Genomic DNA, 25,684 nt, shown 5'->3' on the forward strand with positions numbered 1-25,684 from the left:
TGGATCCCAATCAAGTAATAAAGATGACTGTGATACAAAATAGTACAGTTAGAGGAACCACAGGTTCCATTGACTCCACTGGCTCTACAAATGTTATAGGTGATCAAGAAGGTGGTATGGCACAACGAGCTCAACCTTAGTTTGGTGCACTAAGTGGAGGTCAACCTGGATCACAACAAGCTACTCAGGGTCAAATAATTGGTATTGATACTTCAACCGGTAATTATTGATTTTTGTATCTAAATAAATTTATTTCATTAACAAAATTTAACTAAGCAATATTTATATATTACTAAGTGCTACAAAATCAATTGCAGATTCAAAAAAACACAAATTTATTCAGCAATAACTAGTTCTTCTACTTTATGCACATAAGTATTAACAATGCGAAAGTCAAGCAAACTGTGAAGTTTGGTCATGTTCATTGCCAGATTATAAAACTATGAAAAATTTATTGACTGATATGACTGCTTGTCAAGCAGAACAAAGCAGTACGATGTCAAACTGTAGATCTTCGAGGCAAATTATTAGTCATTGGAAACATTGCAATTATAACGTTTCTCGTGTATGTTTACCTCCAAAGTAATCAAACAAAAATAAAACTAATAAAATTCAAATCCATCAAATTGAAATGAGAAGAACATATCATGTGTTGTTCATGTCCTATTACAACAGCTAGTTTAATAGCTGCATGATGTATTATTGAAGGAATGCCAACACGAAGCATATAAGGAGCACCTGGTGCAATAGGAAATGCTAGATTATCTCAACTTACTTCAAATATATCTTTTTCTCTAAATTGTGATTCTAATACAGTTACAGTTGCTGGTAATCCAGCAATACTTACCAGTCCTATGTTTGCTGTTGTAGCGACTGCCATTAATATATAACAATCTGTTAATATACAGCAACTATTTGATTTGAATGATTTAAAACAACTTAGTGCTTTAAGTGAAAATAGGTTAGCTAACCTTCAGCTTCCAGCTGGAATTCAACCAGGTCAAGTACAAGTAACATTAGTATAGGAATCAAACGATTGGCATTAAACTGCAACACCAGATCTTAGAAATTATTTTGTTTATAAATTGGTTCAAGCAGTATTGGTTCAACCATCTCACAATCCACAATCTATGCTCAAGAAAAGAATCCACAATCTTGTAGCATATGCAAGGAAAGTTGAAGATTACACGTAAGGAATAGAGAATTCCATATATTTACTTATTGAAAAAATACATACAATTCAAGAAGTATTGTAGAAAAGACAAAAACGGAAAGAACAACAACAGTTACAAGTCTAGCATCAGCAATATCCACAACCTTCGAGAATTGATTTTCCTTATTTTTATGTGGATAGTTTAGTAATAAATTCGAACTCAAAAATCTCAAATAATTATTTTGTATCTTTTATTTTAGTTTTTTAATTTATTACTTTTAGTACATATATATATAATATATATTGGCAGCTGTTTTACATTAAAAGTTGATATATTAATAATTCTATGATGTTGTTGTGTTTTCAATTGTATAATTGTGTATCTAATTATATCCAATGATTGTGAAAAAATGGGGAATTAATATTAATTAAAAATTTCTTCTGTTTATTTTTTCCAATTTACCACCTAATTTTTCAAAGCTGTCACAAAATAGAAATTTTGAAGAACATACACAACATTCATTCAGAATCATGAAAATTTGATTAAAAAATTTGAACATTTAGATTCAATTACAAATTTTCTAGATTTAATAAATAGATGTGAAAAAAACTTGTAATTTAAGTATGTTGAAACATTAAGTGAATAAATTTCAAAATCTATTTTTATAATCCCGATTATAGTAAATAAAAGTGTGATTAATGAACAAGTAAATCATGTTTTTCATGGCTGTAAAGAAATTTGTTTTAATTATCAGAAGTACTGTCTGCTGAATAAAAATCGCCTAGGTGGTCCTATATGTAAGTTATTATGTCTAGTGAGAACGATACAGATTTCAACCCTAAACTAAGGAACGATAATAAATACTTGACATCGTAAAAACTCTTATAAAAAAAAAAACATTTACGTATTACTAAGAGACTATCAAAGGGATTGTAATATTACATAGTCGACAGAAATAAAGCGATGTAAGCGACTAGCAACACTCCACAAAGAGTAAAGAGTCGCTGTCACTGAGATGGGTGGCTAGGTGGCTGCTACCACGGCGTCATCCAGTTCCCGTCCCATTTCCAATTCTCCCTCTCTTCTCGCGTTCACCTCTTTCTTTACACAATTCTCTGTATCTGACACTATCGCGCGCGCGCGCGTGACCACACAACAAACACACGACTGAAAGAGCGAAAAGGAACAGAGCAGGAAAAGGAAGATGGAAGCAAGTTCACGCACAATATATGCGTGCAGCTAGTCGCGTGCCGTTCGCACCTATTCACGAGTCAGATTCTCTTTCTCGAAGAGAGGACGTTCTGCGCAACGCAATCTCCCGTCTCCCCACCTTGTATACATTCTTCCTTTTAACCTGTCGATCGAGAAATCCCTGGCCATCTTGTAACGATATCCCTTTGACACTCTCGGCTTTATGAACGCATTAACAAAGTCGATTTCTTATTTTCTCAATGTTCACGACATGCGACATATAAATCTTTGTCAAGATACGATATTGCACAGCGCAAGTTGTTCATTATGAACATAACCGCGCAAATATTTTAGTCTTGTAATTATAAAAGAGAAAGTGATTATTAGTACAAATGAATATATATATGTATGTATATATATATATATATATATATATGTAATTAATGAGTTTTAGTTAATGAATCAGATGAAAAGATATTTGAAGAGTGCAATTTTCGAACAAATCTAAATTCTCATTATTTCGTAAATCAATTGGTAATTTTCTAAAAAGGAGATGATCTGTTTACTATGAAAAAGAAACATACACGGTATATTTATGTATCGAATAATTTGGTTATTCGTATTATATAATATGTACTCGCAAAAATTCTGGAGGTTATGTCCAGTGGACATACTTATAGTCGTACAATTAAATACATCGTAGATAGATTATGAAAATATTTCATTTCAACAAAGACGTTGCGTATACGTAGGGTCTACGTTTACAAACGTTTTACTTATAGTACACTATAATGAATGTTGAAAGATTATTATTTTATATATATAGAAATAAAATGAAATAACGTTTGCAATGTATATACAGAAAATAGTAAATTGCGAAAGGCTGAATGAATGTGTCTCTTCCAAAACTCGAATCGTATGAATCACTGTCTCAATGTTTTCCGGCAACAAGGAATAATTAGGCTAAGGCTTTTTTTCAAGTTCGTGAAGCCGTGAACACCACTAGAGCGGAGAATAGCGTGATTAATTATTAAGTTATTTGTTTCGTTAAATTTGGCCAGGAACGTATTCCGTGCCAATAATGAATCTAATTCAAAGAGCATCTTACAACCACTATGCGAGACCGGCCTTTATCAAATGGCGGCAGAGGAATAAACGAAATTCTCGCGGCTGTTAGACCGGCGGCGTGAACGTAATCGCAGCGTTCGTGGCCTCGCAGCAGTTTGACCAATAATAGGGAGCGATCATATCACGTGATCACAGGGACCAATCAGGTGGCTGGTCTAACATCCCGGCGACTATACGGAACCAGTCGGACATTTTCTGACAAGCGTAGAAAAACTTCTCGTCAACAGCAGCCGCCATTTTACGTTAGCCGATACTCGTGCGGTGCAGAACTCTCGCGATCGCTTTTCCCGAGCGAATTTCTGTGGCGCGCGGTGGCCGCCCCGGAACCGACTCATTTCATCGTCTTCGCCTCCTGGCGTCCGTGATTGCCTCGAATGTGTGGGGAAAGCGAGCTGCGTCCGCGGTGATCATTCGCGCGCCCCGTGTCGCAGTGTGCCAAGGCGAGAGAAGAGGAGAGAAAGATGGTGCCAGCGGGCCTCGAGAGCGATATCGTTGCTGCGAGCTAGCGCCGTGCGCGCAGCCAGTTCGTCACACTCGAGTGTTTGACGAGTCGTGTGCGACCGACTAAACCGAATATAACGTGAGAACTCGTTTGGTAGTGGTGTGCATTTAAGTCGAAGTGGTGATCTTCGATATTGTGATACCGATAGTCTAGTTAACTTCTCGGCCTGTCCCGTCGTCGTCGTGCGAGTGGCCTGTGCGCCCATTGAAAAATTTACTGTGTGTGTGGGCTTTGAGCGCGGGGTTCGACGTACCCCCGACGATGCCCAATGGTTGATCGTGTATCAAAGCGTGCTCGGGGACGCTCCACGCGCCGCGGTTTTCATTGTTATTGTCATGCTTGTGAATACGCTAAGAGCTTGGTGAATTTTCGCGGCTTCACCGAAGAGGAGGAAGCAGCAATAGCATCAGCAGCAGCAGTAACAGCATCATCAGCACTAGTACCGATCTTCTAGTGGCGTAGTGCAGCGTTTCGTTCGTGTGTGTATACCCGTGTATACGTGCCTGCGTGCGTGCCTGGTTGCGTGCGTGCGTGCGTGCGGTCATCCTGACTTGCTGCCGCCGCCGCTTACTTGCTACCAGGAGTAAACAGCCTGAAACACAAGAAATAATTAACCCCGAAAAGAAACCATGGCCGACCACCTGGTGGACGGGCCACCGAATAAGCGGCCGAAGCTCGGAGATCCTTTTCAGGGGACTTCGGATTCCGCGGGTAAGTTCTTTCATTTTCATCACGGTAAACTTTCTTCGCAATAGAGTCGCTATCGCGACTAACCTTTCGGGGATGAAACGTCGCAAGTAGCACATACGCCGTTTTTCTAATTACGTGATACCACACGCATATATCTTTCTTATTATATTAAGAAATATATGCTCTTCGATTTATCAGAGGCATACTGTCAATTCATTGACGGGTGCAACCTTTGAGCAAAATTGACCACATGTCTCGATGCCTTCGTTTTTCAAGAAATGCACCCTTTTGTTATTGTCTTCGTATCATTTACCTTTATTGAAAACAATGTGTCTGATAGACAATCTCTCTCTCTTTCTCTCTCTCTCTCTTTCTTTCTTTCTTTCTTTCTTTCCACAACATTTTTGTATAGGTTTTGAACTTTCAGGAAAGTTCTGTGGTTGTAGTTAGTTATTATCGTTTCATGTTACAAGTGTTACATTATTATCCTTTGACAGGACCCTCTACTCGTTATATTCTAAAATTGTGTGATTTTTTTTTGTTTTGTCGTCGTATGTAACGATCAAAATCTCTATTTTGTTATTAGTTAACTGTTTATAAACTAACCTAAATTATTTAAGAAATGCTATTGCGGAAATTGATTACTTTATCAATTGTCTAACGTGTTATTACTGATCTGATAAATTATTTTAAATTGTTCTACAAAATTGTAATTATTCATATGAATTTATACGGAAATTCATGTCAGGAAACAGATATTTAAGAAATATTTTTAGCTGTGACAGTATCGGCATTAATGAATGTTTTGGGTTGAGTTTTCATCCTACAATGTTTTTACATATTTTGATATTAATAAATCATTATATATAGTTATTCTTAATAAAATATAAATTATTAGAAAGTTCCAAATTATTGGTTGTTGGACGTTTGGGCAATTTGGATATAGTGTATAAATTTTGCTCAGAGGTTATAGAAATATTCCATGTTTAAAAAAAGAATTGTTTGTACTAAATAATCTGTAACTTCTGTCTTGTTGCACGTTCTTTCTATTATTTAAATTTAACCTAAACAAAATAATAGTATATTGTAAATTTTTTAGTTGTCTTTAAATTTAGTTCTCATTTTATTTTTGTAGTGCATGGCAAATGCATGGAAGTTTGAATAATTATTAAAAAAGACATGCTGGCATGATTGATGCGCTAACCATCTCTTGATTCTTATTTTCTTTAAGTGCTACCTGATCACCTTAACAGTTTCTGAACTCAATAATATTTCATATAATCCCATATCGATTTGGTGATGACTGTGTCACTTAAATACTTGATGTATCAATCACAAGATTTAGTCAGGTTATACAAAGTGGCAGACATAGTCTTTCTTTTTAGGATTATAGATATTAATTCATCTATACCAATTAGTTGCATTTGAAAGAAAATTTAGACTATTTCTGCTGCTTAAAAACTGTGATCCAGAAAGCATAGACAGTTTTTCCACAATCTGAAATAAAAACTGTGATATATGTAGTGGGTATGGCGCCTCTAATGATGCACCATGCTTATACAAACTACGGGGGAGGTGGCAGTGGTAACATGCAACAAATGCAGGGCCCGCCACAACAGCAGCTTCATCTGCAACAGCATCAGCTGCAGCCACATTGGAACAACCATACCATCCAGAAAAGAAGTAAATATTATTACAAAACCCAGCAAAAAGTTCAAAAACATTAAGTCCAGCACTACAGAATTTGTTTATCTGTCCATTCATCTCATTTATTAGTATCATAAAGTTGTAAAATCATTTAATTACTTCCAATTTATATCATAATTTATTGCTAAAATAATTCGTAATTTTTATATTATAAACAAAATGTATATAGTTTTAGCATATTGTCACTATGGTTCAATAAAGTTGATTTATTGTTGTTATTTGTAAAACCCACAATGAACATGAGGATTATATTGTTTTACTTATATGATAGAATATAAGAACAAATAAATGTAATATATTGCCTTATAATTGAGAAAGATTTGTTTCTTTTATATGATACTGGAGAAAAATTGGATCACTCTAAGTACTATAGGAAAAAAATGTTTCAATTTAACATATAATAAAAAAAAATATAAATAGATATGCTGTGAGTTTCAAGCATTGAGTGGTAATGTAATATGGACATGCGACACACATGTACAGAGCTCTAGAACTTTATATTAGGATGAAACTGTATTAAATATTGTGTATAAATTTTTAAATATAATGCGATTATATCTTCAATGAGATAAAGTTAAACTAGGTTGTTAGGTAGGTAACTATGATGTTTTGTACATAATCGTTTTTATACTTTGTAGGTAATTGATATCATAATTGAAATAAACTGATTTATATTATTTGTAAGAGTTTCAGAAACTTTTTTTTAATGTTACAACATTAAAAAACATTCCGTTTACAAACAGTTGTAAATACTCTTTAGAGTGACTATGATTTCTTCGCATGACTGTCTACTCTAAAGTTTGCCATCAGTAGCTTTGCTGCTTTTGTAGTTTAGCACGTCTTTATTGTGAAGAAATTTTTATTCTGCTGTAGTATAAACTCCTTTAAGTTATGCTCACACAGTGTATGTCTCATGTCTTATTTATTTATGTATTTGTTTGTTTATATTTACAGTAGTTTGTGTAGAATCTTCTTGTTTTATTTTCTTTTTTTCTATTTTTTGATTAAATTTGCATTTGACCCCTTTTTTCTCCGTTGTTGTATGGTCAATCATGGATAGTCAAGTAAGTTAAAGAGATATTTTTATATGACAGATGTATTTTTCAAACACTGTAGGTTAATATAATTTGAACAAATACAAGCTTCTGCAATTTAAAATATGATATGTACATAAATGTCATAAAATGTATTCATGTATGCATATATGTGCATGTATACTTACATGCAGGTATATTATACAACAAGCAACTACATTATATGGTAGTACGAAGATTTTACTATTAAATCTTTAGATAGAAGCTATGGTGACGGTGCTGAATCTTATCTTTATATCATTTACTAATGGTTTTTTGGTCTCTATGGTATATGTTACATTTAATATCATAATCTGACAATAATTTTCTAAACTGGTTATCTAGAAAAGTAATTATTCAGTTGTGATATCGAACTCTTCTATGAATTCTGTAACCTAAAGAAAATCTTCAGTTTTGATGTACAACGTGCTTGATATTATGGTTCAGTGGCTACAATTAGATATATTACTTTTGTAGTAACCAGTATCTTTTACAGCAACGTACATACCATAATACTGTTACTAATGCAAATTTTTATTCTCAGATTATATAACAAACACAGATATGTTTGATCTTGAAAATGATCTACCTGATGATCTGTTGTCATCGGGATCTTGGGGTTCTGCAACTGAAAGTGCTAAACCACCAGCAACAGGCCCAGGCCCAGGACAGCAAAATGGTGCGCTTGATTCAGAACTTAGACAACATGTACAACAACAACAACAACTTTCACATCATCTAATACAACAACAAGTTCGTATATATAAATTATGTTATGAATATTATGTATATATATATACAAGAAACACTGTTTAATTTTGATCTTTTTTGAAACAGGGCAACAAAAATTTGGTTGCAAATTCTCTAGCAATGGCTGCTGGAACTTTGGGTAATAAAAGTCCAAATATGCAATCTCCACCAAATGTTTCTGTTTCTAAAGTAGTTGATCCACAAATGGTCGTGAGTCTGGGAAATTTACCAAGTAGTATAGCCAGTTCCTTGGCAAATAATCAAATGTCCATTGCAAATTCAATGGGTGGCCTTCAATCGTCAATGAGCATGGCTGGAAGTAATCCTACCATGTCAATGCCAGGTGGAATAAATTCTGCTCTTGTTATGACCAGTAGTGCTAGTGGAAATAACAATATGGGTGGAATGGCAGGTGGAAGTTTAATTGTAACCAACAGCTTAAATAAGCAACCTTTAAACACTGTGAGTTATAGTGAGATCAATATATATATATGAAAACAGTATTTTGTGTAGAATATACAATCTAAACGTTCTATGGTTTAGGTAACCATGATGGCTCCTAATACACAAGGAGGAATTCATCATCCTAGTGGGCCACATGGTGTTGCTCAAATGCAAAATGGACCTGGAATAATGAATACTAGAGCTGTAGCAATGCAACAACAGCAACAAGCTCATATGGTTGGACCAGCAAGGGGTCAAAGTCCACATCAACAAGTACACCAAGTTGGTATCGTTGGTCCTGGTCAGGGAGGTCCAAGAATCCAGGCACCCCCAAATATGACAAATATGCCAAATATGGGGCAAATAAGTGCATCAAGTCCTTATGGTTATGGTAATTATAGCAGTTGTATATGTAGTTGGTAAGTTTTAAGATATATTTAAATATACAATTTTTAATCAGGATCTCCAGCGAGTGGACAGGGGCCTGGCGTTACTGTATGTACTAACAGTCCTGTTGGAGTTGTTACACCACAACCAAAAGGAGTGGGAACAAACATGACTGCCATGCAAGGTAGTAGATTTGGAGGAACCGCAGGTCCTATTGGCTCCACAAATGTTGTGGGTGGTCAAGAAGGTGGCATGGCACAACAAGCTCAACCACCTGCTCCAAGTCCAGCTCAACCTCAGTCTGGTGCACCAAGTGGAGGTCAACCTGGACCACAACAAGCTACTCAGGGCCAAATACCCGGTACTGGTGCTCCAACTGGTAATTATTCATTTTTATTTTTAAGTAAATTTATTTCATTAATGAAACTTAGCCCATTTGCATCATGGGTCTGCTTAAGAAGACTGGTCCCTATCACCGCGCGAGGTCGGTCGTAGGTGCAGTAAATGACATCCGAATTCTTCATAGAGTTTATCCGAAATTTACTGTTCAAAACGATTGGTAGACAATGTTGCTTCGTAAACATGACATCTTACATTCTTTATAACACAGGAAAAAAGAAAAAATTATTTATTTAAAAAAAGTAAGAAATAAGAAATTAAATCATATTATTTCTCGTGGAATTTTTTAAAATGTTCAATACAATAAACTGATATAGGCGAGATACTGACAAACGGGTCAAACGTAAACTCTCACATCTGAAGAATACTTAGCGACTGAAATAAAAAGCAGTCGCAGTGCACGTAATAATCCGCGCTTGGTGATAGAAGACAGTTGCAGCGCGCGGATTAATCCGCGCTTGGATGCAAGTCGGTTAACTATGTAATATTTATGTTACTAGGTGCTACAAAATCAATTGCTGATCCAGAAAAGCGCAAACTTATTCAGCAACAACTAGTTCTTCTACTTCACGCGCATAAGTGTCAACGACGCGAAAGTCAAGCAAACGGTGAAGTTTGGCAATGTTCGTTGCCAGACTGTAAAACTATGAAAAATGTATTGACTCACATGACTGCTTGTCAAGCAGGGAAAACCTGTAAAGTGCCACACTGTAGCTCTTCGAGACAAATTATTAGTCACTGGAAACACTGCAACCGTAACGATTGTCCTGTGTGTTTACCTCTAAAACAGGCAAACAAAAATAAAACAACAAATGCTGCTGCAGTATCTACGACACAACCAAATAGTCAACCAAATCCGAGTCAAACAGAAATGAGAAGAGCATACGATGCGTTGGGTATTCCATGTCCGACTACAACAACTGGTGGTTTGGTTGCTCAATGTGTAACTAGAAGAATGCCAACACCAAGCATGCAAGGAGCACCCGGTGCGATAGGAAACGTTAGATTAGCTCAACCTCCAACTCAGAATGCACCCGGTCAATCTGTAGTTGGCGCCGGGCAACAAGTTGTTGCTCCAAATGTTTCCCTCCCTTTAAATTCTGATCCTAATACAGTCGGAGTTGCTGGTAATCAAGCAGCACCTACCAGTGGTCCCACGCCTGCTGCTGCAGCGACTGCCGCTAATATACAACAATCTGTTAATATGCAGCAACTGTTTGGTTTGAATGATTCAGGACAACTTAGTGTTCCAAGTGAAAATAGGTTAGCTAATCTTCAGCTTCCAGCTGGACTTCAACCAAGTCAAGTAACAGCAACATCAGTGCAGGAATCAAAGGATTGGCATCAAACTGTAACACCAGATCTTAGAAATCATCTCGTTCATAAATTGGTTCAAGCAATATTTCCAACTCCTGATCCACAAGCTATGCTCGATAAAAGAATGCATAATCTTGTTGCATATGCAAGAAAAGTTGAAGGCGACATGTATGAAATGGCAAATTCAAGATCAGAATATTATCATTTGCTTGCTGAAAAAATATACAAAATTCAAAAAGAATTAGAGGAAAAACGACAAAAGCGGAAAGAACAACAGTTACAAGCCCAGCAGCAACAACAACCACAATCTGCAGGACCATCTGGCTCAGGTTTAAGGCCATGTGCTCCCCCAGGTGTTGGTACCGTTCCACCATCACGACCAGTTGGAACAGTTACTCCTAGTTTGCGTAGTCATTCGCCAAGTATGACGCTTGGAAATTTACCTGCAATGGGCATTCCGCACAATAGAATGCAGTTTCCTCAACAACAACAAACACAACAAGTACAGGTCCAGTCCCAAACGAACGTCCAAGCTCAGGCTCAAGCACAGGCCCAGGCTCAGGCTCAGGCTCAGGCTCAGGCTCAAGCTCAAGCTCAAGCTCAAGCTCAAGCTCAAGTTCAAGTTCAGCAACAAATGCAACAGCAACAACAACAGCAGCAGCAGCAGTCAGGAATTTTGGTTGGCCCACCTGGTCCTAGTCCAAATGGACAATCAACTTCTAATCCTAACGTAGTTTCAAATCCTGGTCTCAGTCCTTTTGGACAACCACAAATGTCACAATCAAGTTTAACAACAACTACTACGTCTGCAACAACTAGTCAATTCCCAACCTCAAATGGTACGTCTGGTTTACCTAACAGTTCGCCTGTACAGAATCAACATCAATATTCTGATATTATGAAAGTTAGATTAGCGCAAGCTCAAGCAGCAATTGCGCACCAACATCAGCAGCAGCAGCAGCCGCCATCACAACCTCAGTCTCAACAACAATCAAGTCAGTCACAGCCGCAACAACCAACAAGTACTTCGAATCAAAACGCTACGACAACCTCAATGCCGCAAACGCCATCACCATTTAGCAGTATGCAACAACAAAACAATCAACAGCAAAATCAATTCAACAATAGTCGGCCTCTTTCGGTTTCAACACCTAACGATAATGGCATCAGTACATCAACTCCACAAACGATACCACCTCCTGCTTCTAGTGGACCTAGTCCCGGCCCAGCAACAACGACAAATGGACCTCAATCTACAACTTCCACACCTAATACGCCACTAGTTCCTTCATTAATGACTCCAAATCAGACTGTTTCTTCCGCCAACCAAACACCACCTCATCCTGCTACTACACCGTCTCCTGCCGGCCTTGCAAGTCTAGGAAAAGGCATGACATCTCAGGAGAGGGCTGCATTAAATGCACCTAGAACTTCGTCCATGTCTTCGCAAATGGCGGCTATTACAGCCGCTTTAGATCGTGATAATTCTCCTAGTCCTCCAATGAATAACAACAAGGGAAAATTGGATTCTATTAAAGAAGAAAGTATGAAAATGGAAATTAAAACAGAAGATGGTTCTGAGAATCATAGAATGGATGGAGGTAAAAGTGTCAATAATGAGGTGTCTATTAAAACTGAAATCAAAACAGAACCAATGGAGGAAGGATCCAGTGAGAGTATCGTAAAGGAAGAACCTATTAGTATTAAGGAAGAACCTATAACACCAATATCCAGTCAAGACACAACAACGCCAGATATTAAACCATTAGTTCCTGAACCGATACAACCAAGCGGAACGTCAACTGATAAGAAACGGTTGTGTTTATTCAAACCAGATGAATTGCGACAAGCATTAATGCCAACGTTAGAAAAACTTTATCGCCAAGATCCAGAATCTATACCATTTAGACAACCGGTCGATCCTCAAGCATTGGGAATTCCTGATTATTTTGATATTGTTAAAAAACCAATGGATCTTTCAACGATCAAAAGAAAACTAGATACAGGGCAATACAGTGATCCATGGGAATATGTGGATGATGTATGGATGATGTTTGATAATGCATGGCTTTACAATCGTAAAACATCACGTGTTTACAGATATTGTACAAAGGTATGTTTATTTCTGAATTATCCAATCAGCATGTACTGATATCAATAATGACTTTCAAATTACAAATCTTTTCATTGATTTTAGCTTTCTGAAGTCTTTGAGCAAGAAATAGATCCTGTAATGCAAGCCTTGGGATATTGCTGTGGAAGAAAATACACATTCAATCCACAAGTACTATGTTGTTATGGAAAGCAACTTTGTACAATACCAAGAGATGCAAAGTACTACTCCTATCAAAATAGGTCAGTAATATGGAAGAGTTTTAGTCAAATAACTATGTAAAACAGGAAAATTCATTTAATAATTGAAAAAAATAGTCTCTCTCTGCATGAAGGGAATATGTTAGTAGGTTTTATCTCCATCTTGCCCTTTAGTAATTTCTTTACTTAGATAATTAGATATCTTGTTAATGACTTCTGTTGCTCCCAGCTGTCTTCAAAGATTACTGACATTAGCTATACCTGTTAAGTTTTCGAAGTTCAAGTTGCCTTTAGGCGCATTCGACTTTCATGGTACATTTTTATTTATAGAAAAATGTTCTATAATCGGATACGCTAGATTAAGTTGGCAGGCTAATTAACCTGTTTCGGTTATATCAGTCGATACAGGCCAGTCTCCTGACCAACACGTTTCTTTTTTTACGTTTTTTATTACAATTATGAAACATTTGTCAATGAATGCATTGTTTCGTAACGTTCGCACATATGAAGTTGAAATTTTATTACGCATATACTTAAGGGATATAGAGCTCTCTATAGTCATCCTTAAAATTAGATGCTTTTTAAATATATATTTTGCTTTACAAATAATATAGAATGTATAAAAGAATTTTTATTCGAAGGAAGTCATTTGTTAAATACTCTTGAGTATATGCAACTAAGTAATTTATGTATATATTATATGGTGTCTAACTATGGCACTCTTCTCTTCTTTGTATGTTACCTTCGCTCTACCCATGGGTTGCGCACGCACACACAAATCCTTGTTTGCTGCTTGCTTCTTGTGTTGCCCGCGCCCCTTGCTTCTTTCTGACTCTACTACTTCATGCCACGAAAATTGATACTTGGAAATTGGACGATTGAAATTGGATACCTGACATTTAAAATGAAAACATAAATACATGTAAAACAAATTGTATTTGTGATAAATGAAAAATAATGAAAAAAATATGTTCATTAAATGAAATGATGACTTCCTACAATTTTTGGAATAAAAAATAATAAAAATATAACGAAACGGATCCAAACATATTACAATTGGCAAAACTACTTGCATGTGTATAATTGCAAATACAAACAAATATTTATCAAAATTGGATACTCGACATTTGGATACATCGATTGGGGCGTGAAAAAATTGATCTTCGTATGATGCACGCATGACATTGACGAATTGAAATTTGGATCTAAACACTATTGGTTGGAACAGTAGTCTAAAGGCATATGGTCTTGTTTCCGACAGATACACCTTCTGTCAGAAATGTTTCAACGACATTCCTGGTGATACTGTGACGTTAGGAGACGATCCAACGCAACCACAAACGTAAGTTTTGAAATAAATATATCATCAACATTTGTTATATATATACATATATAATACATATCTGTATTATATATACATACATGAAATTAAATTATTATATTTTATTACAGTGCCATTAAAAAGGAACAGTTCCAGGAAATGAAGAACGATCATTTGGAATTGGAGCCTTTTGTTGTATGTACAGATTGCGGTAGAAAAGTACATCAGATATGCGTGCTTCACATGGAATCAATTTGGCCTTTAGGGTAAGTAAAACGTTTTCTTATAAAATAAATATAAATAGTGTAGTTCTTATAACTAGATCTTTTCTTGTAGATTTACTTGTGATAATTGCTTGAAGAAAAAAGGTCAAAAACGTAAAGAAAATAAATTTAATGCTAAACGTTTACCGGTTACTAAATTAGGTACCTATATCGAAACACGTGTGAACAATTTCTTAAAGAAAAAAGAAGCTGGTGCTGGAGAAGTTGCAATTAGAGTTGTAGCATCCAGTGATAAAGTTGTCGAAGTGAAACCAGGAATGAGAAGTCGATTTGTGGAAAATGGTGAAATGCCTGGTGAATTTCCGTATAGAGCAAAAGCTTTGTTTGCATTTGAAGAAGTTGATGGGACTGATGTATGTTTCTTCGGCATGCATGTGCAAGAATATGGTAGTGAATGTACACCACCTAATACTCGAAGAGTTTATATTGCATATTTGGATTCTGTACACTTTTTCCGGCCTAGACAGTTCCGAACAGCAGTATATCACGAAATTCTTCTTGGATACTTGGATTATGCAAAACAATTGGGGTAAATTGAACTTTGTTCATTGAAATTGAAATTTGCAGTATTAATACTTTTATTACAAACTTTTCTTTTTGTATAGATATACAATGGCTCATATTTGGGCTTGTCCCCCTTCTGAAGGCGATGATTACATTTTCCACTGCCACCCGCAAGAACAAAAGATTCCAAAGCCTAAAAGATTACAAGAATGGTATAAGAAAATGTTAGACAAAGGCATGGTTGAAAGGATCGTGCTCGATTACAAAGTTAGTAGTAACACATAACTAATCTGAACACATCTTATACAGTCTCATGTGTTTCCTGAGAATTAATTGTCATTCTTGGGTGTCAGAAGAGACTAAAATTAATGTCTGCAGAAGCTAATGTTTACATTGAACTTATAAATTTAAACATAGGATTAGCAGACTACAATTAAAGTTAAATGTTTCTATTTACAGTTTAAGAATCATAAAAATTGGAGATTAATTTTTTCTATTTATTAATTTCAGGACATTTTAAAACAAGCGATGGAAGATAAACTTACATCTGCAGCTGACTTACCGTATTTTGAAGGTGATTTTTGGCCGAATGTTTTAGAAGAAAGTATCAAGGAGTTAGATCAAGAAGAAGAAGAGAAACGTAAACAAGCGGAAGCAGCGGAAGCTGCTGCTGCCAATGCAGTAAGTACAGTTTAGTGATGTATTATTCGAGATGGTAGATGACAAAGAACTAATCATGGTCTATACAACTTTTTGTTACAGATTTTCTCATTGTCAGAGGATTCTGAAACAGGGCCAGACGGCAAAAAGAAAGGGCAAAAGAAAGCTAAGAAATCCAATAAATCCAAAGCAAATCAAAGAAAAAATAGTAAAAAATCTAATACCCCACAAACAGGAAATGATCTTTCAGCAAAGATTTTTGCCACTATGGAGAAACATAAAGAAGTATTCTTCGTTATTAGGTTGCATAGTGCTCAAAGTGCAGCCAGTTTAGCAGTAAGTATTTAGGATTAATTTATATTTATTATTTTTTTTAATAATCGAATCGTATTCTTACGTTTGAAAATAATGCACGTTTTAGCCTATTCAAGATCCTGATCCAGTTATTAATTGTGACCTTATGGATGGCCGCGATGCTTTCCTTACAATGGCTAGAGAAAGACATTATGAATTCTCTTCCTTAAGGCGCGCGAAATTTAGTTCTATGTCTATGCTATACGAATTGCACAATCAAGGTCAAGACAAGTTTGTTTATACTTGCAATAATTGTAAGAGCCATGTAGAAACAAGATATCATTGTACGGTTTGTGATGTAAGTATTAAAACAATCATCTGTAAACATGTATCATCCAATTTTCAAACAATCTAATGTTATTATTTATTATGCTAGGATTTTGATCTGTGTATAAGCTGTAAAGAAAAAGACGGTCATCCTCATCATATGGAAAAACTTGGTTTAGATTTGGATGATGGTTCATCGCCGGCCGATGCTAAACAAGCTAATCCACAGGTAAAAATATATTTTTATTAACTGAATATATTAATAATTTTGCTATGAATATTTATAATAAATATTTTTATTTTATAATAGGAGGCGCGTAAACTTTCAATTCAAAGATGTATTCAATCGTTGGTGCACGCGTGCCAATGTAGAGATGCTAACTGTCGTTTAACAAGTTGTCAAAAGATGAAGAGAGTAGTAACGCATACTAAAGTTTGCAAACGAAAAACGAACGGTGGCTGTCCAATTTGTAAACAATTAATAGCGTTGTGCTGTTATCATGCTAAACACTGCCAAGAGACTAAATGTCTTGTTCCATTCTGTTCGAACATCAAACATAAGCTGAAACAACAACAGCTTCAACAGCGGCTACAGCAAGCGCAGTTGTTAAGGTAAATACGTCAGTAGTAGTGGTAGTAGTAGTAGTAGTAGCAGTAGTAGTAGTAGTAGTAGTAGTAGTAGTAGCAGTAGTAGTAGTAGTAGTAGTAGTAGTAGTAATAGTAATAATAATAATAATAATAATAATAATAATAATAATAATAATAATAATAATAATAATAATAATAATAATAACAACAGCAGCAACGTTAGAATAATAATTTCCAAAGATAACTAGGTGTATGTATATCCTATGTATATAAGTTAGGTGTATATCTTTCTTTTTAATGTGTTTCAGGAGACGAATGGCTGCGATGAATAGCAGACCCACAGGTCCAGTGGGAGCGATGCAATCCGGACAACAGAGTTCAAATGTTACTATGACCACAGGTGTTGCTATGAAACCAGGTGTCAGTCCTACCAATTTACCTTCGCCACATCAACCTGGAATAGGATTGAAACCTGGAACTCAAACGCCACCTGCTCACGTTCTCCAAGTTGTTAAGCAAGTACAAGAAGAAGCTGCACGGCAACAAGTACCGCATGGTTATGGTAAAGTAACGCCAGGTGGTGGAGTTGGTGCTGGAGTTGGCGTAGGAGGACAAACAGGTGGCGTAATGCCACCACCTCCTATGCAACGTCCAATGCCTGTACAAATGCCAAATCCTGGCGGTACACATCTTATTCCAATGGATCAATGGACAGCAAGGTGAGTTATTGAATATAATAATTAAAATACCGTACACATATATGTATATAAAAAGAGGTATTAAAGCTACACCTTTATTTACAGTAGGTATCAGCCAAGTGCACTGATGCAACAGAATCCTGGTTTGAGACAGCAAACGCCGCAACAGTTAATGCAACAGCAGCAACAACATCAAGGGCAGCCAGCAATAGCTATGGGAGGACAGATGCCTAGGCAAGCTGGAGTTCTCGGTGGTCCGGTTAATCAAGTTGGTCCTCAAACTCAAAGCAACATGCACAAGCATGTATTGCAGCAACTTATGCAAACTCTAAAGAATCCCCATACTCCTGAACAACAAAACCAAATACTTCAAATACTCAAAAGCAATCCACCGATTATGGCTGCTTTTATCAAACAACGGGTATGACGATTAATTTCTTCTATATTTGTCTGCTGACATTTTCGATTTTAATAATTTCTATTACCATATAATTTTTTAAATTAATAGGCACTCGCTCTAAATCAACAACAAAGTGGTCAATACGGTGGAGGAGTGGGCGGACCTTTGGGTCCTAATCAGCCGCAGCAACAACCTGCTCTGCAGCATATAATGTCTCAGCAGCAGCAGCAGCAGCAGCAACAGCATCAGCAGCAGCAGCAGCACCAACAACAACAACAACAGCAAGGCAGAATGCAAATACAGGCAATGCTAAATCAACAGCAACAACAACAGCAGCAACAGCAGCAACCTGTTCAACAGCAACCACCACAATGGTATAAACAGCAAATGCTAGTATTGCAAAGGCACCAGCACCCGTCGCAGCAGCAACAACATCCGCAGCAGCAGCAACAGCAGCAGCAACAACAACAACAACAATTTACACAACCACCAGCACCGCCTTACGGTCAACAGCGACCTATAAGGCCGCCCCTTCTCGGTAAGAATTATTTAATTCTGGAGAAAACGAGATTCGTCGAGCCGCTTGGTTCGTGGTCTAACGCTTGCCACGATTCCGCGTATTCTTCTCCAGGTTATGGTGGCTTTAGCGAACAAGGATACGGTCAACCTGGCTTAAAACCAACACCACCTCCGGTACCTTCTCCGCAAGGTGTGATGGGGCCTCCAGGGATTTCTGTACAGCAACAATTAATGCAGTCCGTTCGATCTCCACCGCCAATTCGTTCTCCTCAACCAAATCCTTCCCCACGACCGGTTCCTTCTCCACGTAATCAGCCAGTTCCTTCTCCTCGATCAGGGCCGGTGCCATCGCCTCATCATCATCCACCTCATGGTACACCAACACATTCACCGGCTCATGAACTCGGTGGGCCAAGTGAAATGATGCTTTCGCAGCTGAGTGGTGGAACTGGTGCACCGACTGGTCACCCGGGTACCATGCCACATCATCCATCTCCAGCTCCACCACCCACTAGTGGCACAGACTCGAGTGAAGTGACGCCCATGACGCCACAAGATCAACTTTCAAAATTTGTCGAAGGATTGTAGTGACTATTAGTGAAGTCGGTTAACACGAGTGACTATGTTAGTGGGCGAACGATGATCTTGCATCGTATGTCAACCGTTTAGAAAGAACGGTCGCTGTTCTACCTCTCTGTCATGAGAACAGAGAGAGTAACTTCCATCCGTTCTGCGTTCCTAGCTTCGTGGAGATCAGGTACAACTACTTACGTCCGGTACACTGACCAAGTGCTGATGTTCAGAGACGGGTCAGAGTACCACTGGTGCGACCAAATTAATCCCGGATGACGCGTTTCCTTTTTCTATCTCCGAGTTAAGGTGCAGGAGCGATACAGCGTGTTGTGGTGCTGCTTAGATGCTCCGCGAAGATTCTACAGCTGGCTCAATGGACACTTGAACTTACGTTATTGTATTCTCGTATCTCAACCTCGGCTCCCCAATTGCGAACCAGTGGAACGACGAGAAACAATTAATTTGAAACTATACACACATGAAATCAAGAGAGACTATTAATACTTTATCCCCTAATACACATACATATACAAAAGAAACACACACTATGTCTCTGCCCAAACTTTTATTCCCCTTACACATGACTTTTTCATCTATATCACCTTCCCTCGCTGCTGCTCGTGCAGGCTGAGTGAAATCGTACAAATGTGTTGTGTATACTTAACGTTAATTAATAATTAATAGTTCAAATATTATTAGCGTAGCGATTATATGCAGTTATTATATACCACTATTATTATTATCGTGACAAGATGCAAAGTATATAACAAGAAAAAAAAAACGAACTGTATGAAAATGGAAAGATATTGAAAAAGAAATCAACAACATTGTATGTAAGGAAGGGAGAAAAGAATTTAGTGGAAAGTTAAGTAATGTTAACTTAGGTTAATTTGTTATTAAGAGATCGCAACGGTTGCCGAAGGTTGTGCCGAAACCTTAGCACCATTAAATTTTATGGATCATTCTGAAATTAACCTTCAAAATAATCTGCTAAATTGTCCTATGGGAAAGAAACCTAATAACAGGACAGGCGAGACAACGCGGATTAACGGTGTCGCAACCAAAAAGTAGAAATTCACAAGCTTACTAATGGGAGGATTTATAAATCGTGTTAATTTTGACAACAAAAGTTTTTCAAACCGAGGGTCCAACATGTACAGTTCAATCAAAATATGTAGCTACGAAGCGTAATCGAAAAGGACCCTCGCATGAAAATCGTTCTGTACATACTATACTATTATTACGATAATAATAACGATTATTATTAATTTCCCTGTCTATTATGAATTTATTATTATTATTATTATTGCTATTATATATAATTCTTATTGATTCTTAATTATTATAATTACTATTATTACTCTACTACTACTACTATTATTATTAATAATATTATTTTTATTATTATTCTTCTTCTTATTATTACCATTATTACTATTAATATTATCACGAAAGAAAAATTCAAAACATATAAGTATAGTGTTAATATTCGGGAAAAAAGCGAGAAAGGGATCCACACACACGCGTTATAATTATAATAGGATATCTCTGTGCACGATAAACCCGAGAAAAGGAAATACAAATACAGATACAAGTACACATACATACCGAAGTATGTGACTATGCCAGTGCTGTATCATAGTAAACTGTAAGTGTAACTTTTCCTCTCTCTTTTTTCTTCGATACCTATTTAAATGACTAGTTGGTAACGAATGATGCGTGAAGGTGTACTTCTGAAGTCCGTTTCGTCGGATATTTTTTAAATACACGGTGTACAATGTAGCCACCATGTAACCAAGCTATAACCGATTTAATCATAATCAGAATCATTAATGGCACATGCAACCGGTGTAAGATTCATATTTAAACGTGGCGTTTCCGTCGACGAAAGCGCGGTCCGATTCGAAACAAAAAGCCAGAGAAATCATGACCCGTTTGAGAGACACGTTACCTCTTGAAAAATGTATTTGACTCATTCTGATACATTTATCATCAGATATATCTATATACATATAACATCGTACATTTCCATTTGTCTTATATACATCGGTACCCTTTGAATTCGTTATAAAAGAAGGCAAAAAGCATTTTTCTTTTTTTTATAAAAATAAAGAAAGAATCTAACGAACGATTGGCGAATGTTTTTTGCCTTGAAAATTTTAATCGCGGGGTTGGACGGGGGTAAGTTTAACGAGAATGGTTCGTTTAAGATAACCGGTTTTCTTTCACTCAATTAAGTTCCAAATTCGAAAGATCGCTTTTTGTTATTTTTAGACTATTTTAAATTCTTTTATAAATCGGTTAATGTGAATCGTCAATCGATTCCGAAACATTCCTTTTGTTATGTATTCTCTTTCTCGCCCTTTCTTTCCTCCATCCACCGGTTTTTCTCTACGTCCTTCGTCCCTCGGACTAGTTTTATAGAAAGAACGTTGTAGATTCGTCTTTCCAAGATCGTCATATAAAAGGACAAAAAGAAAGAGAAAAAAAGATAATTATGTAGAATTATGTGATAGCAGTTAAATCGAGCGGGTCAACTATAAATCGGTTGAGAAACAAATCCTGTCGTGCGTCTGAAATTTCTAAAAGTGAGATGAAAACGATAAGAAACAGAGTAATACAAAGAACAAAAAATAACAATCTACGAAATGCGGATGGTTATCGACTGTAGATTTAAGTAAACGATTTTACTAGTAAAAAGAATAAACGTAACGACGAAGACCCAAAAGTATTTGGCTTAGTATGGCTGTGTTTAGGGCAGTGTTGTAAATCTGAAAGTGGTATACCTTTTTTGGTAGTAAACTCTTTAAGAGCGAACAATCGAACGCTATTGTGTACCAATCCGACGATCGCGATCTACACGAGTCATTTTATCGTTTGATTTTATTAATAATTAATTACTAACGAAGATGACACAATTGCTAAGAATCGGCGTTCATTTGCGAACGAATCGTAAAAATACGATATGTGATGGGTGTGTGTGTGTGCAACAGATATAAAGAAAAATGAGTTTTCTCTTTCTGAAGATAGTTCGAGCACATAATTGCGAGTGTAAAAATGGGTCTTAGTGTGTTCGAACATCGAGAAAGAGATGGATTGTAGATTCGCGAAAGATTACTTCCGTAGATGATAAAAAATAAAAAGAAAGAAACGAATGAAACGGAAGCGGTTTGCACGTCGGATTTGTTGGCACGTCAGCGTTCGTGGACAATTTATTATTGTAACGAAAAGTGAACGATACAACACTATATATATATTATATATGTACTATATATACTATATATATATTACATATATTATATATATATACTATATGTATTATATATATATAATATATATACTATATATGTATTATACGATTTGTTTTTCTTTTTATATTATCAAACACAATATAGGTCGCGGTTATATCATGATGGAGTCAACGTTAATTAATTAATTAATTAATTAATTAATTATTCGATAGACGATAATTGCAAACAAAACTATGGAATATAATTATTATTATTACGCTATTATTATTGAAATACCAACTATAGAGTACTACTTTTTATTATGACATTTCGTAACTAGTGAATTGATTATCTAATTAAAGATTAATGAGACGCAAGTGTAACATTTATCCCCCTCGCTCCCCCCAGGTAAAAAAAGAAAGAACTCACACCGTTCTTCATCCCAGTCTCTTTTTCTTTTCCTAAGGAAAAAAGTCTCGAGAGGGACAATGAGAATTTTCTCTCGATACAGCCCCTCGAATCCTGATCCAACACTGCATCGGTCACGATAAATGTACAATATTTAATATAATGCGCTTTCCTTTATTTATTTTTGTCGGTGGGATTCTCGTCGTTCTCGCTAAACGAGACAAACGGAAATGGAAAGAAAAGATACTGTCACCGTCGCCATTCAGATACCTTTTTGTATCCTCTGGTGTAAAGACCGTTCGCAGAGTGACTTAGGAAAAACTTTAGTTAACGTCTTGTTTGCCCCCGTGTTCGCTATTCATTTTGTAAACGCGTTTTGTAAAATATATATGTTCGGTTTAGATGTGTGAAAGTTAGCCTCACGATATCCACTCGGAGAGGGGAAAGTGAATTTAGGTTTTTGCTACAGTTTTGTACTCTTGGACGTAAAAAAGACTTCGTTTTTCTCTTAACGATTTGTAACGTAGATAAGAATACTGTATGTTGATGTTCATGAATATTTAACCGAATATTGTTATATTATTATTAAAAAAGAAGTTTTAAAAATACATTCCATTTTTATTTTTCTCTCAGCTCAGGTTATATATGTACATACGTGTATCGAAAGACCAAAATCCTTCTTAAGAAGTATTTCTTATCGATAGTATTTATATAATCGCAAAAGAGTTACTAAGAAAGAAACGAATTATTTTTATCTTATCTTCCGAACAGAGACGGATCTTCTTATCCGTATACATCGAAACACTTTGAATTCTTTGTCACATTGCGCGTGTATCCCTTAATAAAGTACATATTTCAATACTCACAATGTGAACAACTAAAGTTTTTCTGTTAACTCTGTTATATTTGCCACTTTACTTGCTCTCACTTGCTACTACTCGTCTGTTCAGCAACTTCGCTTCGAACAATCGTTCGATTTTAATGTTTGTATATTTATTTAAAATTATTCGTTTCTCACCACGTGCACGATATATGGTCTCTTTCTAACTTTTTTCGAAACTTAGCCTCTTCTTACGTATCATTCGTATATTTTACACGATATTTGTACATAGAATTTCATTAACAAGATATAGCATTCAAACGCGTATGTACCCTTGTCTCGACCTGTCGACAAGTTGTACAGATTTTCAATTAGACGAGGACTTATATTTTAGTTCCATCGGATGGCAGAAAAATAAAGAAAAAGGAAGAACCAAAGTACAGTGCGACCTTCTGGCTTTCAAGGACTCCTAGGTTTTCACTGTCTTAACTTAAAATGGGACTAAAGTATGCAACGAACGCAACGCGTGTTTTCCTTCTATTTTCTCACCCTATTTATTCTTCTTGCGTTCGCCGAATCTCCTTTCCTTAGGTGTAAGGACTAATCATTTATCCGATTACAGCGCATAATGTAACAACGTAAACGAAACTGGCACGTAAGAATTATACATATACGTGTATATATTTATACATACTTACCATTAACACAATATGAAAAATCTGACGAAATAAAGTTTACGTATAATTATTTGAATACTGGACATTGTACCTGTGTGCTCTCAGACACCTTTCTCGCGATCATTTCACGTTTCAACTTCTGAATCCTGTCACGATCTGTGGATTCCCGTTCGAGCGCAGTCTTATTTATACATAACATGTCGTTCGTTTCGTTGTCCTTTGTGTACACAAACGTATTTAGATGTACATTTCTTGCAAAGAGTTGTTCGCGAGGATTCGTCAATATTCTAAAAGTCAGTAATGAAGGCAGTATGATGGTAACACATCGAATTAAATCAAATCGGAACACAGGCTTTTGTACGATTTCGTGAGGATTTCCGTTCCCTTCGTTTGACCGAAGTCCGAAGTGATTGCTGCCCGTCAGTTCTTCCGCCTTATCTATCGTTTTCAGCGACGAATCCTTGTTGAACGATATCGTTGGACGGATAACAAAAGAAGGAAGTTCAGAGTCCCCATTCAGATCTATATGTACTAAATTTACACGTACGATATGTTTATATTATCGCTTATATATAAACATATATAATATATATAAATATATATAATATATAAATATGTATGTGATATATATATTATATCATATTCTATATACATATTGTACACACATATACAGGTACACGTGATACACGTGTAACGATATTACAATATTACAGTGATCGCAGAGGAATCACGACTCTGTTAACGAAAGAAAGCTCAATGTATAGAGGTATATACATAGATTATCATAGAGAATAGGGCAGCTGTGAAGATTTTCTAGATGTTAAGAGAGACTGTATACATACTTAGATTTTGGAATCGCCACGTCGAGATCGGATGCGATGTGGAACATTTCGAGTACACTAATCAGAGCAATTATTCGTCCAATGGAATAGATGTAACGAAACCGAAGCTCTAAATAACAAAATCCATCTGTACACGAGTCTCCGTTTTATACCGTACTTACGTGTCAAATAAATGTACTTGTCTGTAAAATGTATCGCGACTCCTTTTGTACTGTATTGACGCGACTTTGATAGCGAAGCATTCCATGTGTAAACGTGTTTGTTATATTTATTGTAGAATGAACCCCTGATTTACGCTATTCGTTTTCATCTTTTTACGACCCCATGTACATGTTTCGTTTCAACAGCTGGTTTGCGACACCGATGTTACCATCGCGACGGAATTGTATAGAAAAAACAAAATATTTAATAAACGATTTATGGATTATTCGACTTCGGTTTCTCCTTGTAGAATGGCGAACGTGACCTCTTCAAAAGAATATCG

At 36.3% G+C, this 25,684-nt stretch overlaps 1 protein-coding gene and 1 pseudogene across 6 annotated transcripts; both read left to right on the forward strand.

Annotated features, from left to right (window-relative positions):
- Positions 1–23: 23 nt before the first annotated feature.
- LOC126918166 (histone acetyltransferase p300-like) lies at positions 24–2,115 on the forward strand (annotated as a pseudogene).
- A 1,342-nt stretch (positions 2,116–3,457) lies between these two features.
- On the forward strand, positions 3,458–25,632 carry LOC126918869 (histone acetyltransferase p300). Of its 6 annotated transcripts, none has more exons than XM_050727320.1 (21): positions 3,460–4,686; positions 6,190–6,348; positions 7,990–8,198; positions 8,283–8,657; positions 8,739–9,030; positions 9,100–9,405; positions 9,926–12,855; positions 12,940–13,097; positions 14,284–14,397; positions 14,508–14,642; positions 14,713–15,189; positions 15,266–15,431; positions 15,675–15,845; positions 15,927–16,160; positions 16,246–16,476; positions 16,555–16,674; positions 16,756–17,057; positions 17,342–17,752; positions 17,837–18,152; positions 18,240–18,669; positions 18,763–25,632. In XM_050727320.1, the coding sequence occupies exons 1-21, from the start codon at positions 4,605–4,607 to the stop codon at positions 19,236–19,238; spliced, it is 8,094 nt and encodes a 2,697-aa protein (XP_050583277.1). In that variant the 5' UTR covers positions 3,460–4,604; the 3' UTR covers positions 19,239–25,632. The 6 variants fall into 6 exon arrangements, with proteins under 6 accessions (XP_050583272.1, XP_050583274.1, XP_050583276.1 ...); XM_050727318.1 differs by having other exon boundaries at positions 14,317–14,397; XM_050727315.1 differs by having other exon boundaries at positions 3,458–4,686; positions 18,240–25,632.
- The last annotated feature ends 52 nt before the right edge of the window (positions 25,633–25,684 follow it).

Source organism: Bombus affinis, chromosome 7 (genome assembly GCF_024516045.1).
Source record: "Bombus affinis isolate iyBomAffi1 chromosome 7, iyBomAffi1.2, whole genome shotgun sequence".
Lineage (NCBI taxonomy): Eukaryota > Metazoa > Arthropoda > Insecta > Hymenoptera > Apidae > Bombus > Bombus affinis.